At 45.8% G+C, this 17,894-nt stretch overlaps 8 protein-coding genes across 8 annotated transcripts; 4 read left to right on the plus strand and 4 right to left on the minus strand.

The window, feature by feature from the left end:
- Positions 1-308: 308 nt before the first annotated feature.
- V1513DRAFT_435728 (uncharacterized protein) lies at positions 309-1,683 on the plus strand. The gene has a single exon (XM_066896673.1). The coding sequence runs from the start codon at positions 426-428 to the stop codon at positions 1,491-1,493; it is 1,068 nt and encodes a 355-aa protein (XP_066756731.1). The 5' UTR covers positions 309-425; the 3' UTR covers positions 1,494-1,683.
- V1513DRAFT_435729 (P-loop containing nucleoside triphosphate hydrolase protein) lies at positions 1,585-4,249 on the minus strand. Its single transcript, XM_066896674.1, has 2 exons — positions 2,248-4,249; positions 1,585-2,197 (listed from the first exon to the last, which is right to left on the minus strand). The coding sequence occupies exons 1-2, from the start codon at positions 3,997-3,999 to the stop codon at positions 1,817-1,819; spliced, it is 2,133 nt and encodes a 710-aa protein (XP_066756732.1). The 5' UTR covers positions 4,000-4,249; the 3' UTR covers positions 1,585-1,816.
- A 523-nt stretch (positions 4,250-4,772) lies between these two features.
- V1513DRAFT_435731 (P-loop containing nucleoside triphosphate hydrolase protein) lies at positions 4,773-9,742 on the plus strand. Its single transcript, XM_066896675.1, has 6 exons — positions 4,773-4,952; positions 5,048-5,584; positions 5,639-5,980; positions 6,033-8,512; positions 8,568-9,399; positions 9,459-9,742. Exons 1-6 carry the CDS (start codon positions 4,941-4,943, stop codon positions 9,600-9,602), a joined length of 4,347 nt encoding a protein of 1,448 aa, XP_066756733.1. The 5' UTR covers positions 4,773-4,940; the 3' UTR covers positions 9,603-9,742.
- V1513DRAFT_408220 (ABC1 family-domain-containing protein) lies at positions 9,635-12,402 on the minus strand. The gene is made up of 5 exons (XM_066895671.1): positions 11,442-12,402; positions 11,187-11,387; positions 10,043-11,139; positions 9,851-9,983; positions 9,635-9,798 (listed from the first exon to the last, which is right to left on the minus strand). Exons 1-5 carry the CDS (start codon positions 12,081-12,083, stop codon positions 9,754-9,756), a joined length of 2,118 nt encoding a protein of 705 aa, XP_066756734.1. The 5' UTR covers positions 12,084-12,402; the 3' UTR covers positions 9,635-9,753.
- A 100-nt stretch (positions 12,403-12,502) lies between these two features.
- V1513DRAFT_435740 (uncharacterized protein) lies at positions 12,503-13,203 on the minus strand (the record flags this gene model as incomplete). Its single annotated transcript, XM_066896676.1, has 3 exons — positions 12,942-13,203; positions 12,798-12,883; positions 12,503-12,746 (listed from the first exon to the last, which is right to left on the minus strand). Coding segments are annotated over exons 1-3 (265 nt in total), but the record flags the coding sequence as incomplete, so codon positions are not given.
- A 52-nt stretch (positions 13,204-13,255) lies between these two features.
- On the plus strand, positions 13,256-14,962 carry V1513DRAFT_435742 (uncharacterized protein). The gene is made up of 2 exons (XM_066896677.1): positions 13,256-14,419; positions 14,483-14,962. The coding sequence occupies exons 1-2, from the start codon at positions 13,472-13,474 to the stop codon at positions 14,699-14,701; spliced, it is 1,167 nt and encodes a 388-aa protein (XP_066756736.1). The 5' UTR covers positions 13,256-13,471; the 3' UTR covers positions 14,702-14,962.
- A 307-nt stretch (positions 14,963-15,269) lies between these two features.
- On the minus strand, positions 15,270-16,092 carry V1513DRAFT_456111 (phosphatidic acid phosphatase type 2/haloperoxidase; the record flags this gene model as incomplete). Its single annotated transcript, XM_066899550.1, has 2 exons — positions 15,270-15,938; positions 16,000-16,092. 2 exons carry the CDS (start codon positions 16,090-16,092, stop codon positions 15,270-15,272), a joined length of 762 nt encoding a protein of 253 aa, XP_066756737.1.
- A 689-nt stretch (positions 16,093-16,781) lies between these two features.
- V1513DRAFT_372579 (MED7 protein-domain-containing protein) lies at positions 16,782-17,695 on the plus strand (the record flags this gene model as incomplete). The annotated part of the gene is made up of 3 exons (XM_066894781.1): positions 16,782-17,003; positions 17,059-17,238; positions 17,309-17,695. 3 exons carry the CDS (start codon positions 16,782-16,784, stop codon positions 17,693-17,695), a joined length of 789 nt encoding a protein of 262 aa, XP_066756738.1.
- Positions 17,696-17,894: the final 199 nt, after the last annotated feature.

Raw genomic sequence — 17,894 nt, forward strand, 5'->3', positions numbered from 1 at the left:
TTTCCTCGACTGGATGTTTATATGTTAGATGTTGGCGTTAGGTTTATATTGCTTTGTGCGAATTGATGGTAATAGAGTGTCGTCCGTATAACCTTGCTTACAGTAACTGATCGTGGCATAGTTCTGATCTTAGGCCTGGCCGGCTCCAATCGGACTGTCCATAAACCAACATTAAAAGTAGGCCCAAGATAAAGCTACTCTGCCCGTTACTAAAGCTACACCTCCCTGGGTTACTAAAAGGTTGGAGGTTGTTCCAAGCAGCGGGATGAGCCGCACGTGGACATTGCTTCCACCAAAAACGGAGAATTTGTAAAGTGTATCGTATCTGACATAAATTGTTTTTGTCAGCAGCTTCTTTAGATTTATCTTAGGCCCAGGCTCAGGTATTGTCTTATATAATGTTGCTAGTTTAGTCTTAACACAGAATGGCTCTTGTGCATATCCCACAACTGCGTGGATGCCGACCCGCCGCCACTTTCCGGCCCGGCGTCTCTCGAGACATCTACAGCGATTTGCAGATTCCCGGCTCTACACTTTCCTGTCCTAAGTTTTTGTCATCGAATACTGACGATCTTAGAGACAAGAAAGCTCCGATCAGTGTGCGCATTCTGGGGAATAACGGTGTCGGGAAGTTGTCGTTTGCCGAGGAGATACTGAATATCTCGACGCGTGATCCGACATACATTGAAGCGGTCGATATCTCTGGGGATGACGCCGTTGACGATGAGCCGTGTTCGGCGCTGCTCGGTGGCGAGTATGGTCGTGGTGACAGGATATTCACTGTACTAGAAAGATGGCGCGACGTGCGTCTTCGCTGCATCTCGGCTTACGCCAAAAAAGGACACATTACCATCAAAAAAGATATAAAGGCTGTGTATTTTGGCGTGGAGAATCAAGTATATGTCTTGCTCCCCACATGGGCTACTGCGGACAAGAACGAAGATAAGGAGATCTACAAAGAAAACGTTATTATATTGGTAGTGGACGCGACGAAACCTGAATTGAACAATGGGACATTGTTCAAACTTGAGTATTTTCTGCGACAAAGTCCAGTGTCACGTATCATTATCGCCGTTAATAAGATGGATTTAGTCGTCGAATCTTTCGATAGTGATCATGCAGTTGTGAGCGCAAATGCACACAAAGGTGCCTCTGCGCATGGGAGTGCAGATATCAGTGCAACCGGCGACGCGCCGCCATCGCACAAGAGGTTCGCTATCAGACGGCCTATCCCTCCAAATGACTACTGGCGCGATCTACTAAGGTTTGGTCCTGAATCACGATTCAAAGAGGCAGTTGAGATCGTCAGGTGTCAAATTCGTAAAATCGAATCCAAACACAAGGGTTACGAAAGCAAACCAGTGGAACTTGTTTCCGTGCCTACAGTTGCGAAGAATGGCGCTAACGTCGATCTTGGTGTCTTTTCTCAATTGTGCCACTGGTATCAACAGAGCACGGTGATGGAGCTTTTAGCGCGGAAAGGCGATTCGTAATGGTGATTCTCACTCGAACTTGAAGAATGCAGTTGGTATTGGAGTTCACTGCAGAATACGCTGGTAAGATTGCCGGAGCGGCGCAAATCTCTTGCTCATAAATTTCTGTAAATTGATGTTTGATGTTCAATAAATACAACATCAGAAAATATATACTGTGCGTAAGTAATAAAAATACCATGGAATAGGACACAAAATTTTCACATGCACAATCAAAAATGGTCTCTAACCATTAACAAGCACTAAGTACTACGGATAGGATTAGAAAGGCACAACCCAATTTTCTTAACCACCTTCCTATTGTCTAGCCTCGATTAAGTCTCTTAGTTGAGCAATTTGGTCACCTTGCCGATGGCAATAGTGTTACCTTGGTCACGTAGTGTGAAACGGCCCAACTGAGGATAATCCTCGAATCGTTCGATACAGAAACCGGTAGTGGAGACAACTTCCAACCGAGCGATGATCTTCATACCACGGGTAGCAAACGCTGGAGGCTTCTTGCTCTTTCGGTTGGTGCCCTTCTCCAACTTGTGGAGAAGAGCAGCAAAAGTGACTTCCTCGATGGCAGTGTGTACGTGGATGACGCAGGTAAATCCAGCCGACAGGATACTCTTGAGCTCGATGATAGCGATCTGAGCTTCGAATGCAGTAACCGTGTGCACAGGATAGTCGACAGACGAGAGGACGAAACCAACTTGAACATCCTATTCACAAGTTAGCTCGTATCTCCACGAATATACGCTAGAATACTTACATCTTCTTCGATACCTTTCAACCTAAGTTTAACCTGCTCACCGCATACAGCGACGTTCGCCTCAGCTTCCGTCTCATTGTAAATAGTAAGCACTTCGACAGGAACCTTGTTAGGCATAAGCAGCAACTGGGATCCTTTCTTGGCGTGTCCACTTTCAATCTTGCCCTCGACCATGGTTCCAAGATCTCGGTATTTGCTCCCAACCGGCATCATGAAAGGAGCGTTGATCTTACGCTCTAAGATTGGCATGCTATCAAGGAACTCGAGCAATGAAGGACCGTCATACCACGGGCAAATGTCCTTGGAAACACGATCCTTCAAGTTCGAACCGGAGTAAGCAGACACAGGCATAAAGGTAACATCCTCCTTAGGCTTATAACCAAGCGATTTGAGATAGTTACCGAGCTTGCCAGTACACTCATCATATCGCTCCTTAGACCAATTGACGGTAGGATCATCCATTTTGTTGACTGCAATAATGAGTTTGTTGACACCTTGATTCTTCGCCAGCACAGCGTGCTCTCGAGTCTGTCCACCCCGCTCGAAACCAGTCTCATATTCACCCTTGCGTGCAGAAATAACAAGAATACCAACATCGGCCTGAGATGCACCACCAATCATGCTCGGAACGTAAGTCTTGTGTCCTGGCGCGTCGAGAATAGTATACCGTCGCTGTTCGGTTTCAAAGTAGCCACGACCGACCTCAACGGTCTTTCCCTTAGACCGTTCCTCCTTTGTAAGATCAAGAACCCATGAAAGATACCAGTTCTCTCGTCCAGCGTCCTTAGCTTCCTTTTCGTACTTCTCCATGGTACGCTTGTCGACAGTACCGGTCAAAAATAGTAAGTTACCGCCCATAGTTGATTTCCCCGCATCAACGTGTCCCATAAAAATGATACTGAGATGCTCCTTGCCGTATAAGTCCTCAACAACTTCCTCGTCAATCTTGTCGGAATCGTCAACAATCTCGATCGCACGAAGGTCCTTGCCGTCAGTACTTGCGCTCGCGGTAGATGCGCCTTTGGCACTTTCTCTCTTTGTCTCCGCTTTAGATTCTGTCTTAGGCTCAGCCTTTGTCTCAGTCGTCTTCTCGCCATTAGACTCCTCCTTAGGCGGAGCAGCCTCGGCCTTTGTCTCAGCAGTCTTTGGCTTCTCAGGCTCAACCTTTGCCTCAGAGACAGCAGACTTAGCAGGCTCCGGCTTAGAATCTGCTGACACGATTTTGAGTACCTTGGGCGTAGACGACGACGTCGATGACTCGGATTTGGGCTCGGAAACAAGCTTCAAGACTTTTGGTCCAGCACTGACGGTCTTGGAAGCTGACGCGGGAGTGACATTGGCAGCAGCTGGTGGTGCATCGGCAGATGTGTCATCAGCGCCTTTCGGGACAAAGGATGGTGCGTTGAAGTTCGGCCTGAATGAAGCCGCCTGGGCCGAAAAACCACCCTGCCGAGGTGTATTGTTGGATTTAGTGTAGTATGGCTGTTGGTAGTTCTGATTGTATCCGCCCTGTTGGTATCCTTGCTGGTAATATCCTTGTTGTTGATACTGGTTATAGTATTGCGGGTTGTACTGTTGCTGCTGTTGCTGCTGTTGGTAGTATTGTTGATTGTATCCTGGTTGATAATGAGACTGCTGATCATATTGCTGGCCGTTGTTCAGGCGCACATTGTTCACTCTCTGCGGAAGCTGGTCGTAGTCATCCTGAGCAGCTTGCTCCCAAGACTGAGGCACATTCTGGTCATCCGACATGGTAAATTCGCAACTGTGTGGCGTGGCGATGTGGCAAGCGAAGATCGTGAGAAAGGTGCGCGCGCACTTTGGAGCGATCTACCTTCGCAGTGCAGTAAAGTGGCCGAAATGCAATCAACAAACCTCTGAGATTGTGTCTAGAGGGCGTTGAAATTGTCAAACAGTCAGCGATGTGCAACCTGAAAATTAGCGGGATGATGGTGCGCCTGTTAATTTTCTCTGTTGCTGTCGACTTACACTCTTTGTCAGGTCTCTCCGACAGAAAAGGGTTTGTTGTGGTGTTAAACTGCAAAAAAAAGGGCACAATTTGCAAGCAACTCATGGGAGCCCAGCTGCTGTGCTTCGTGTTTCGCACTCCAGAAAAGTGGTGAACTTCAGTTAGGCGATAGCGAGACTACTCAAAAATTTTGTAATGGCGAACCGGGTAAAAAAAAATAAATATTCCTAACCCACAACGACTGATTTTGATTAGGTGGGGCCATAACAAATGAATGAATGCAACTCTCCGATGCTACCATACATTTTAAACTAACTCGAACCTTTCTTGCCCAACATGACTGTTGCACAAAACAGTATCTGCGCCGATAGTATGCATAAATTCGTGTATCTCACAACGGAATTTGTTTTTGTGTATTCTGTGGTTAGGGATCTTGCTCGATCACCTACCCGGCCGAAATTGTGTCTTCAGCGCCCCAGTAAAATACCTGCTTTTCTCCCAACGGGAAGAACTAGGGGAAAATTTTTGGGAATTTTACTAATTATTTTCGGCCAACATAAAAAATAACTGCCAGCCAACAGCGTCAATCTGGTAACGATTAAGTTCCAGTATAGTCCGCCAATCGCAACTCTGTTGCACGGTGTCCTTTTTTTTTTCGAGGCGCTTTTCAGTTTTTGGTAGTGGTGTCTTCGTATTTCGACAGAGAATCGGTTCGCAAGTGAACATGAATCGGCTGGTACGTGTATCTTGACAATTATTAATATCGATGCAAACCCACCTTCCTGAAACAATTATTCTACGTGCAATAAGAGCTCTCTGACAGTTTAATAGATTGTGTGGACATTTCGCAGTCCTGCTAGCGGAAAGCTGATATCAAATGCTCAGCGGTTTACTCTATCGAACAAAGGGGAAAGATGCCATCAGGCATGGAATGAAAGTTTTCGACCGACGCGTAGTCTCCAGAACATCAGATCATTGCATAGTTCGCGACATTTGCTGAAGCCTGAGGTTGATCTCTCTATTAACAGCAGTCCTGATGCTCTGTTGCCATCGAGGAACTCCAAGGACGGCCGCAAAAAGAGCAAGAGCAGAAACGGCAAGAGCCAAAATATTGCACACTTTGGCCCTGACGCAGAGCAACCCTTGCGGTTGGCCATGGAACGTTACAACAGAGAAATTTTGCCAATGCTGAAAGAAGTAGATGCTAGATCAAGCCCTAGTACGTTGTTTCAGAATCTTATTAAGATCCCGCACAAACAATTCAACAGCAATCTTAATGGTGGTTTATTTGAGACCAAGCTGGAAATGAAATTACCAGTTTCGGGTCATGTTGAGACCGTTGAAATAAGTGGCATCGGGCCCAGCAAGGTACGCGTTGATGACTGTTACTTCCGATATATTATCTATTATTAATGTCATTAGAAAAACTCGGTGCAGCTTGCATACCTGAACGCCCTGTTCCATATCCAAGAGAGGAACGATTTATCGTTACAAAATTTCTTACTGTCTGGCGATAGTGTAAAGCGAGTACAGAACCGTTATGAAGATGAGATAGTACCGATACTGAAGAATGCTAAATTCCCATTCCGGGTCGATGTCAATTATTCCGACGCGGAGGATGCCTTTCGGAAGTTGATAGCTCTACCACATAAGGCGAGCAAGCGAACGCTGAACAGGAACAAGTCTGAGTTCAAATTGACCATAACACTGCCACAGTCTATTGCAGAGTCTCCGGTCGAAGTTTCGGTGATTTCAGGGTCAATGGTATGTTGATAGATTGATGCTATCTGCGATAGGCGATTATTAATGACTGTAGCGTGAATCGACACGAACAGCCTATACTACAGCTTTTATTCGTGTTCACGAACATCCAGACATGGCCATCGAAGATTTCTTACCGTTTCAAAAGCATTTCAATTGGGACAATTATGGGTCCTTAATTCCGAAGAAAGTTGTGCAAGAAGACCCTGACGCTAAGCTGCATGTCCTTGCCGTCGCTCTGCGCTACGGCTCGTTACCCAAGTTCGCCAATACGGCACTTAAAAATAACGGCTTCAGAGTTACAATTGACTGGCCGGAGACGGGCATACATGTAGTCGCGACTAGACCAACCCCGAAGCTGGCAGAGGTCGTGGCGTGCGTTATTTTCAAAGCGAGATTTGAGAAATACCTCGAGGAGCAGGACACCGCACGCAAGCTTATAATCAATGACCTCGCAGAGTTGAGTCCGGCTAACGCCGAGCAATTTATTAAATATGTCGCTAGTGAACAGGGAGAAACGATTGATATGAAGCCAACAAGGGAAGGCAAATTCTGCGGTTGCAAAATCTCCATTGGTGGTGAGATGATCGGCCAAATTCGTGGTATGCATGACGTGCCCTCTGCCCGAATTGGCGCATGTCTCGTCTCTGCCTTTATTATCAAGAAGCGAAACCCTGAGATTTGGGACAGATTCATGTCAGAGTTACGCAGGGGCCATGGTATTATTCTAAAGAGGATCAATCCCATATTTTGCAAGTTCGATTATGGGTTGCTTAACGTTATGAGAACTACTGCTAAAGATATGCGGCGACTCATCAGATTGTATCCACCAGAGGAGTCTGTTTCCGACCAGATCGAGAAAGAAAACAGGCAATATGCTGAACCGTTCAAGCGGAAGGGCATGGCTCACGTAGATCCGAAATCTTACAACGAGCAACTATTGTCAGCACTTGAACAGTATCGGACCTCTCTAGAGAGTGAGCATATGAGAAACATTAGGAAAGACTTGCCAATCAATATTCATCATGCGGAAGTGCTGAAGTTGATTGAGGATAATGATATTGCCGTGGTTATCGGTGCCACAGGTAGTGGCAAATCCACGCAAGTGCCACAGATTGTGCTCGACAAGATGACTGAAGAAGGCAGAGGAGCTGAGTGCAACATTATTGTCACCCAGCCGCGACGAATTGCGGCTGTGTCCGTCGCTGAGCGTGTCGCTGCTGAGAGACTGGAAACTGTTGGAAGACATGTTGGGTACCAGGTGCGATTTGATTCACGCGCTCCCCGGATGGACGGTAGTATCAATTTTGTAACCACTGGAGTTTTGCTACGTGCACTGCAGGAAAACATGGACAGTGTTTTTGAGGGAATTAGCCATATTATTCTCGACGAGGTTCACGAAAGAAGTACTATGATCGACTTCTTGTTGGTGTTGCTCAAACGCATGCTTGAGGAAAAGCATACCAATCCAGATAAAGTTTTGCCGAAGATTGTGCTTATGAGCGCCACAGTCGATACGTCGTTATTTACGAGCTACTTTAAGAAGTGGGGATGTCCATCGATCAGCATTCCAGGAAGAACGTTCCCCGTCGAAGAACGCTACCTGGAAGATATTCTAGAAGAGTTGGATATTAAACCAGGTTACAGGTCTGGTGACAACAAGTTGGATAAGTTCGTTGCTACAGAGGTTGGTCTCGTATCGCTTCCCGAGACGCAGCCAAAGGCAGAGCTGGATTTTAGCGATGACGAGAAGAATGGATCTCTTGTGGATTGGAAAACCACTGGACTGTTTTCGGATAGCGGTATATCAATCGATACGAGGGAAGATGAGAGTTTTGTTCCTCATGCTCTTATTGCTCGATTGCTCATGAAGCTGCTCAAAGAAGCGAAAGATGACGGTTCGATTCTTGTTTTCCTTCCCGGTATCTCCGATATTGTGACCGTGGATAACCTATTAAAAGACAAGAAGCATGAGTTCCCGGAATTGGCCGACCCATCGCAATTCCGTGTTTACCTCCTGCATTCCGTGCTTGTCGACGCTCAGAGGAAAGTTTTTGAGAAAGTTCCACAGGGATGCCGAAAAGTTATCTTGTCGACAAATATTGCCGAGACATCGGTCACTATTCCTGAGCTGCGTTATGTCATCGATTGCGGTAAAGAGCGCGAGAAGAGGTTTGTGCAGGCTCAACGAATCACAACACTGATGATCGATTGGATCAGTAGAGCGAATGTCAAGCAGCGAAGCGGTCGTGCGGGTCGTGTCCAGAATGGTACTTACTACGGAATGTTCTCCAAGAATCGCCTTGCTCGCATGAGCATTACTGCTACACCAGAAATTCTAAGGTCCGACCTACAGCAGATATGTTTGGAGACAAAGGCGCTAGGAATTAGGGACTCGATACAGGGGTTCTTGGAGGCTACAATTCAACCGCCTTCGGCATGGGCCATTGAGAGCGCTGTTGACTCATTAATGCATATCGGTGCCTTGACTGATGATGGCGAACTAACTCCCACAGGCAAGCTTCTTTCGTCAATGTAAGTCTTCTCACTAGCATCTGGTTGTTGCCGAATGACGATTAACGTGTTGTAGTCCTGTTGCGCCCTCTCTCGGTCGAATGCTATTACTCTCAATTGCTTTCCGGTGCTTCGATCCCATTCTCATCATTGCGGCAATGTCGACTAGTCGCAGTATCTTCGTGAGCCCACTTGAGGAGCAACACAAGGCTGATCGACGCAGACGAGCGTACGGTGACGGAACGTTCAGCGATCCGGTTTGTGCGTTGAATGCGTTTCGTGAATGGCGTCGCGTCAAAGACTTGCAAGGCACGAGCGCTGCTTATGAGTACGCCCGTACAAACTACCTCCATTTTGGAACGCTTTCATCTGTATGCAACGCTGCTGAGCAGATTGAGGATATTCTTGTCGCAAGAAATATTATTCCCAAGGTCTCTCGAAAGGAGCGATTTGAATCTGAGTATGGGCATCCGGAAACTAATTCGCTTGCATTAAATGTTCCATTAATCAAAGCGCTTATATTCATTGGCAATTATCCGAATGTCGCTGTATCAGTCTCACCACGATCTCTCCAAACTGAGCATGATAACAACGCGATCATGCATCCATCCTCACTCAACTTCCCTGAAACTGTAACAGGAGATAGGTATAAGGGCCAAATCAAGCCTGAGCATGTTGTCAAGTACGGTACGCTGTTTGGGTATGGGGATAAGGTCAGACGCGAAGCAAATAATCGGCAAGTTTCTTTGAAGGATGTCAACCGGCTTACAAACCTGCCACTTTTGTTGTTCTCGAAGTCCGTGGAGATGGATCGAGCCGAAATGATTGTTGACAACTGGATGCCATTTTTGATTTCGCCAGGTGTTAATGCCGAGCTTGTATTGGAGTTAAGAAGATCCCTTAATACTGTAAGTTTTAGTGTCCCGCGCTATTTCGCTTATTGATATGAGACTAACCAAGATATCAGATTTTGCAGAGAACCTTTAATGACATGAGTCATGGAGAAGTTGGCAATGCAGACCTTGATGAGGAACGTAAATCTATTCTGGCGAATGTTTTGCGATCCATTGTCTACATGATTGAAGTTCAGGACGAAACAGTGATGAAGTGAGCAAGGTTTACCGGGGGTGTATAGATATATGCATTTGTACATAGATTTGGTGATGAACAATACTGTTTACGGTAATTTTGATGAAATTTTTTGTATTTGTATTTGGATATTTATAATATAGAGTGTAGACATAGTTTATAGTCTTTAGTCTTTATATGTTTGGACACAGGAGATCGTATCGGATCAAGCGTTTAATCTAATATCCATTAGTGTCCACCGTATTAACCAAGGACCAGAGCGAAACTCACATCTTGCGCCGAGCCAGTAACGAACTGTCTGGCTTCCAATGCGACCCAAACTTTCAGCATTGGCTGTAACGAGTGGTCCTTCAAAATCTGCGGACTGCTCTGAGCGCCGAGCCGACGTAATATTGGCAACGCACTAAAAGATGTCTAGCTTAATATGATATTTAGCATAATTCCAAAAAGATCAACACGTACCTGCTGAAGATATCCAGGTTCGGATCGAGTTGTCGACCAATACCTTCAAGCAACAGAACGGAAATTACAACGTTCACAAAGTCACCTTCCATGCGCACATGATGTGTTCTAACCATTGTCAACACCTCGTTTAAAACATCGGAAATCTTTATATTTCCGAGAGCAAAGGTCTTGGATTTTATCGATAACAGCAATCTTTGCATCTTTAGCGCAAACACCTCGGCGTTAATGACGGTCGCAGGAGTACGTGACCGTTCACACATGAGCTCGCCAGCTCGATATCCATCAAATGTCGCCAATGCCGTAAAAAGATCCAAGAAATTCCGACGATTTACTGCATTTAACTCCGTAACCAATCCTGCATCTAAAAACACAACCTGTGGTCTATATCCATTCTCATCCAGCCGCACTAATTCTTTTCTAAACTCTTCCGGATCGTTGAGAGATCGGAGTTCATCTGTGATGTTGTTTGTAGCATCCACATCATACGACGTGTCTCGGCTCCAAAGACCGCTCAGTTTGCGGTCTTGTTGCATCAGTTTCTCACGAAGTTTGCGGACTTTGACGAACCGAACCATGATGTTTCCCGGGTGCAAATCTGCATGTACAAAGTTGTCGATGATAAGCATGTTAAGGAAGGCATTAAGCCCCATATCCGCGATTTCCTGCTCCATTTGTACGCGACCTTCAGGAGGCAGCTGCAGTAGTTTATCCATTGGTATTGCCGGAACATATTCTTCGATCAATACTCTCTTTGAGTTCATATTAGGGAGCAAAGCAGAGTATGACACCGGAAAGTGAATGCCATCCCGATGTGTGAAGTTTTGTCGGAAGATTGCCAAATTCATAGACTCGATTCGCAGATCCAATTGCTGTCGCATCATTTCACCGAATTTTTCAACCTCGTCTGGTAATGACAGCCACTCGATCGTTGGGATCCAATTCAATACGGTGGCAAAGAAGGTCATAATCTGCAGATCACGGTGCACACGGCTTTCCACGCTCGGATGCAGTACTTTGACAGCCACCCATGCGTTGTCACGATCCTTCAGCGGAACGCTTTGTAATATATTTGGAGATAATTTCGCTCGATACACCTAATCATTAGCTCTATGAGACCAGTCGCTGAAGCACATAAACCCACCTGAGCTATAGCTCCAATTCCCAGTGGCCGTTCTATAAATTCCTCAAAAATATTCTCAAATCGCTCGCCATTGAAAGCCTTTACAACTGCCCTTTTCGTATAAGTCAATGAGTGCTGCTTGACACTGGAGTGCAACTTGGACATCTCGACACACATCATCTTGGGAAATATATCGGTACGAGTAGCAGCCCACTGACCCAACTAATGCATATTAGCTTGACAATTCTTTAGTACGGATCAAGCAGTGAGACACACCTTTATAAACGTCGGGCCAGCCCTCTCCATACTTTTAATTAACAATTGGTACCACCACAATGCGCCCGTAGTCTCGTTCTCTGAAGTACTAATTTTGTGACCAAACAATATCATAGGTGATCCCGCAATCACCGGCACAAAAATAATGACCAAATGCAAAAATCGAAACCATGTTGCCATCGATTCATATATACTGTCAACGACTAAGTATATCCGATTTAAAAAAGAGTTGTCTGTGATAGTCTTTGATTGAACTTGCAAGTCGTCCGATGCTCTGAGAAGGTAATCTTCTCTCGTCTCGTAGTCGCTCGAGTTCTCGCTCACTTGATCTAGTGACGGAAAGTAGTCCTCGCATTTGACATCGCCCAAAAATGGCAGAATTAGAAGAGACAATAGTAACTTGCGACTGATATTCGGACGACGGGCCTGAGAGTTCTTTGACAAAAAGACCCTAGCGACGTGATCCTGAGTTCGACAGCCGGATCTAGTCGCCTGCTCTCGACCATTCACCGATAACTTCATTCTTGTCGAGAACTCTCTAAAGTGGCGTAATGTTCGAGCAACAGCGTGTCCATGTTGGATCGGCGACTTCGAGGACGTAATCAGCAGCCGGTGAGTGAACAACGAACAACAATTGGCCATGCTTTGTCTTGAGCCAAATCGCAAACACAGTCGTCTTCACATCAAGAATGATATAGCACCTATGTATGAAGAATAGAACGACGATAAAGCGGTCTGAGTGGGGTAGACCCTTGTTGAGCTTGTGTTGCTTGCTTGATCCAGTTCGTGCCGATCAATTTGGTACGTCACAATTTAAGATGGGGGTAGCCCGGACTTCGGCCCCTTCAGGTACCGATGATTCATGGACATTGCGGGAACGATTTGTACTAAGCGCCACATTTACAGCAATTTTTGATAAATCGCACGCATATAAGTATTATTTCAAAGTTAAAGAACTAAATTATGGCTCGCTCTGAATCTGAATATCCACCGCTAGGGCAAGGGTTAAGTCGAATCGCTGGTGTTATATTCTGCACAGAACATGCACTACAATTACCGACCGGTAGTGCAATATATTATGTATTCGAGGAGGTATGTACAAATTGACGTATGCAATAATTGGCGGAGTTACAATATACCAACTTCCTTTCCAGAGACTCTCTCCCAATATTATGTAGCTAAATCATGCCTATCCCATCCCCGTATATTTACTATCATACAAATATTGTGTTTCATTTAATTCATGCTTTCCTTTGGTGCTGTTACCGCTGCTACCGATGCTTCCGCGTCAGCTCGCTTCCGCGCCTGAAACGAATTAGATCTAGAGTAAAGCAGAGGTTATGCAAAGTAGCGCACCATTTCCTCTCGCTCTTCAATCGAGTACTGCATTCTATATTTCCGATTGAGATACAACATACGGAGGGTAAATGCAGTATAATATACTAAAATAATTAGAATTCCATCGATCGCAGAAATATAACAAATCAGTCAGTAACGGACCTGTTCCAGCCACGAGCGACAAGACCGTCAATCGATGGGCCACATCGACAGCTTGCATGTACCACGGTCTGTGGAACACATTCCTTCGTAGGTTTGGCCGTGGTCGGGTAATCATCTTGGTGTATTTCTTGCAAATTAGGACCAGGGCGAAATAGTGAAATATATCGAGAGTAGTTTATTCATGCTAACTGATGCCTCGGTACAAGAACCGAAGAGCACACCACCAAAAGTCCCAACCTAGCCGTCCGCGTCGCGCTTAATGCGTAAACGTTGTATGTTTAGAGGTTTGAAGTCTTTATTTATTCAACGTGTTGCAGATACGCATATAAAAATCCCGACCTACAAGATTGCGCTCGGAGCCGAAGAGGCTCGCAAAAAATTTGTTTTCTATGCATACGTGGGAGGACCAGCAAGTTACAATAAGCAGTTCCACGACGGTCCGCAATTGACCACACATATTTCCCAGGGCATTCGCCACATTAGCTCGTTCGCTTAGCATTTGCTGGCGTTCTTTTGTCACGAAACGAAGTATGGTGGCTGCAACGACAACTCGTTCGAGGATGATTGCGGGGCGAATACAGCGGTTAAAGCTCTTGCCGACCTTTCTCTCGTCAGCACCGTCAAGCGCGAATTGTCTAAAGGGGTCGATGTGGACGAATGGTGGCAGCCTTGTGAATGGTGGAAGAGCAGGTCCGGTGACAGGAATTTGCGAGAGACGAGCCATTCATACTGAGTCGCTCCGGCGGCATGATTCTGTAGATAAACGCAGTCGGACCTCTCGACATGGCAGTGCGCGGGAAGCCAGCACGGAGTTGGCGGGTTTGGTACAGGGGACCAGGATAATTGGGCCGTCTCAGTCATGGAGTTATGGAGGTAGTGTACGTGGTTTGCATTCGTCACTGAACTCGTCTGCTTGGTACGACTTCATGCTGGGAAAGAATCAGATCAAGAAGGACGTCGAGCTAAGTGCAGAGGAAATAGAAGAGTTAGGTGCAGCGAAAGAGGAAAATAAGGCAGAATCAACGAATGGACAGGAAGATATACGAGATGAGTATCGGCCATTGAAGTTGGAGGATTTCGATTATCGGGTGTCAAAAATAAAACCAATCATTCCGAAGCATGTCCAAAATCTCGATGCGAGTGGACTGACCGACGGTGGCATATACGAAATTGGATTTAAGAGGGCCACGAAGTCATGGAAGACCAAGATGAATGGTTTCAAGATTGACATATGGAAAGCAAAGACACCTGTGCACGAGAAAAAGCAGGTGCTGAAAATTGCTAAGCTCGTTGTGGCGGATCAACTTGGCCTTATCAAGATTGACTGGCCAACTAGTCCTGCCATTGAGCTCGAAAACAATGTGATAGCATCAGAAGAAGATCCTTTCGCCAAGGTAGTTGAGACCTACGAGCCACCACCATCACTGAACTGCGATATCAACAAGTTTTCTCTGCGGGATATAAATGTTCGATTCCAGGTTGGTTTCCCTTTCTTTTTTTTCCTGTATTTTCAGAATTATTTACTAAGAGTATATGAATAGATTGTCAAGCGCATAAGCCAGTTAACCGGACGACCGATCCCGGATCTAGTCTTCACACGCGCTCTCACCATGAAGGAAATTTTAGTATACTACGCGGTCGACAGTCACAAACAGCAGAGCTATGGTCTTTTCCAGGATGACCCCTATAACCCGTATGTTACGAGACTATACATAGATCCAGAGAAGTTTGAAGGGACGAATGTCAAGATAAGCACTTAAGTTAAATTGAGTGATCTATTGGAGAAATTGATGATTAGAGAGGACTCTCATGTAAATATTCATGTATGTAGTATGTACCTACCAGCTTACAGAACGAAATTGCATAATCACACTACAGTCCATACTTTTGGGTCTGACAGAATGTTAACCATTCTCAACGGGAAATTTGCAATCGGAATCAAAGTGCAATTACAATAATTGTTGGCTCATGAATGCCATTACTAGATTGAAACTTTACCGACTTGAACAACGAGTTATATATATGTATCTCCCCTGCAACGCGCAAATATGCAATATTTATGTCAAACGAACCCGAAACGTGACAGTATCAAAACAATGAACCCAAATCCTGTGTATCCATCTATTTTCAGCGCTTTGGGCATCTAGCAACTACCATAGACCAAAAACAATTACCTCATCAACATCATTAAACGCAGAAGCATATCACTCATATCAAATTGTCATTAACACATTGTCTGATCTCCACAGACCAAACTACAAATAGCATGATGTAGATGTATCATTGTCTCATTAAATATGTGCGTACAGTTAAACACATACGCCGCATCTAATCAGAGTAGGCCTTTTGTGTACCAGACTCCATCTCGTCAAGGGAGTCATAGTAATCACTCTCGACCATAGTCTTGTCATTGAACTCTGGGGGAGGGAAAGGCATGTTGCAGTTGGCCTTACCCAGGTGAGGGAAGAACTTGCGATACGAATACCAGGCAATGAGAACTCCAAGGAGACCACCAAAAATAATATCAGTCATGTGGTGACGATAATCCTCAATACGGGACAAAGCAATGATGAAAGCGCCAAAAAGGGGCAAGAGGGCGAGCATAGTTCGGAAAAGCTCAGTACCTCGCTGGAAGATTTTAAGCTGTCCAGCGACCCAAGCAGAAAGCCAGCCCAATCCGGCAAAAGCGTTGGAGGAGTGTCCAGAAGGCGCAGAACGGAAACCGTCACTGATGACCTGAAACCTCGGGTTGGTACAAACCTCGATGCCGACGAGCTCGTGTAGAGGAGTGCCAGGAGCAGGAAGACATCGGGCAATGAAATCGGGGCGAATTCGACCGATGAAATTTTTGAGCATCTCTGTGACAAACTCAGTTAAGATAAGCGAAAGCGCCAGCGAAAGAAGAGACACATTCAAGACGTGTCCCCAGTTGCGGTTGCGGTGGAGGAACGGAACGAAGAGAACAATAATGCCAACACTGATAACAGTACAGAAGATCTACAGATTACTATCAGCATAACGAACCAACACTTAGCTGCTAGAGCGAGAATATACATACAACACCATTAATAGAGGTGACACGCTCGTTGGTAGCGTAGGGATGCTGAATCGAAGGGTCATCGAGAGTAAACATGGACCGGAAGGGCGTCATTTCGGTGAGGATTAAGAAACCGCCAAGTAGGCACACTATGAAGACCCAGTCAATGATGTAGTACTTGTGCATGACGGGCGCCCATCGCTCCAGACCGTCAGCAGTCTTTCTGAAAAAAGCCATGGCTCGCTATGGGTGAGTGTTGGTGAGCGGTGGTCGAGTGTGTTGTGTGTGGAGTGGGGATTTGAATATAGCGGTCGCAATAGGAAAATATAAAGCACGATGTCCGACCTGTGGACAATCATCAGGACACTTGTTGCGGTTAGAAGGGGAACTACGATTGCGTGAGAGATGCAGCGCAAGTGCAGGATTAGCGGTGCAGATGCGCCCTGCCGCACATTCCTCGCCTGCACGGTGCCTGGTTGGGCAGCGTGATTGGCCAGTGTAAGGCACGTGCGCGCCTCCCAGCCGTTGTAGTTCATCGTGCACTCAACGCCCACAAAAGAAGTAGCCAACAGCAGTGTGTTTTGCTAGTCGCGTGTCCTGCAAAAAATCCCCACAAGATAACCGGCTAGCCGGTGCGCATTCGTAGCTTCGACCTATCCAATCCTTGCGTGATCACCACGTTTTGTTAAACTGCGCCGCTCCTTTCATCGTCATTTTTCGCTGTCATATTTACAATTTTATCTTTGTTGCCCTCGTCGTGACCTTGTTATTGTATTACAATCAATCGCAATCTGCGCCTCACGATGGATGATCAGTCTGCGGCTCTGTCGTCAGCATTCCCCCCTCCGCCTGCATTCTACAGGGCCTACACCAATGAGGCCACAATAGCGCTGGCAAAAGCCTTCGCGTCCGGTGAGCCACTTCCACAAGATCTCGCTTGCTTATCACCTCCGCCGCCTCCGGATGCCGGTGCTGGTCCGGATGATCCACCGGCTACGTATCGCAGCCTCGGCAACAGATGGAGTGTAAGTTGATCCGCTTTGGTTTCGTCCACAATGATCTCTAATTTAAGGCGGATAGACTAAGGACATTCTGCCAACACTCAAGGAGCTAGGCATTCCAGAGCTATTCTCCAATGCGAGCTCAGATGAGACCGGTGCTGACCCGTCCTACCGAGTTTCCGAGCTCAAACAACTGACTAGGAGCTTGCTGATTAAATACCTCGAACTTGTAGGTGTGATGGGTATTTCTCCGGAGCAGGTCAGTCTATCTAACATTTGAATTTGTCGAACCAATCTGTTCATGTACACTTACTTTTGGTCTGATCTAGTTTCCTGACCGGGTAGAAGATATTAGGATAATACTAATTAATATGCATCATCTCCTGAATGAATACAGACCCCATCAGGCACGTGAATCGCTGATCATCATGATGGAGGAACAACTGGAAAGGAAGACTGCTCAAATAGAGAAGACCAAACTTGCATGTGAGCATATGGAATCTGTCCTCTCATCGCTTGACACGATGATGTCTGCCCGCGCTGCAAAGCATGGATTGCAGATCAAAGAACCTCAGTCTGTAGAAGGCGATGGTATGAGAAATATTGATTCACTTCGCTCAAAATGCCAAGACTCGAGCGGGACAGAGTCGAAATTATTAAAACAATCAAAAGAAAGAGATCTGTTGGTTTGGAGTGCTTTGGCACCAAAAATGTAACCAAAAGTTTTATTATTCTGTTATAACTTTCATAACCCGGTCTGCATAGAAGGTTTGGGATGGATTAATCTGTCAGTAGTTATTGTTGTTTGTATATAGAAGGCGTTAATGTGCGGTTGGTTGAACAAATCGTAAATATAGTTGTATGATTACTCTGAGGGCTCTTTCTGGGAGAGCCACTGACGTCTTTAGTGTCTCG

Source organism: Lipomyces chichibuensis, assembly GCF_038497645.1.
Source record: "Lipomyces chichibuensis strain CBS 12929 unplaced genomic scaffold V1513scaffold_1, whole genome shotgun sequence".
Lineage (NCBI taxonomy): Eukaryota > Fungi > Ascomycota > Lipomycetes > Lipomycetales > Lipomycetaceae > Lipomyces > Lipomyces chichibuensis.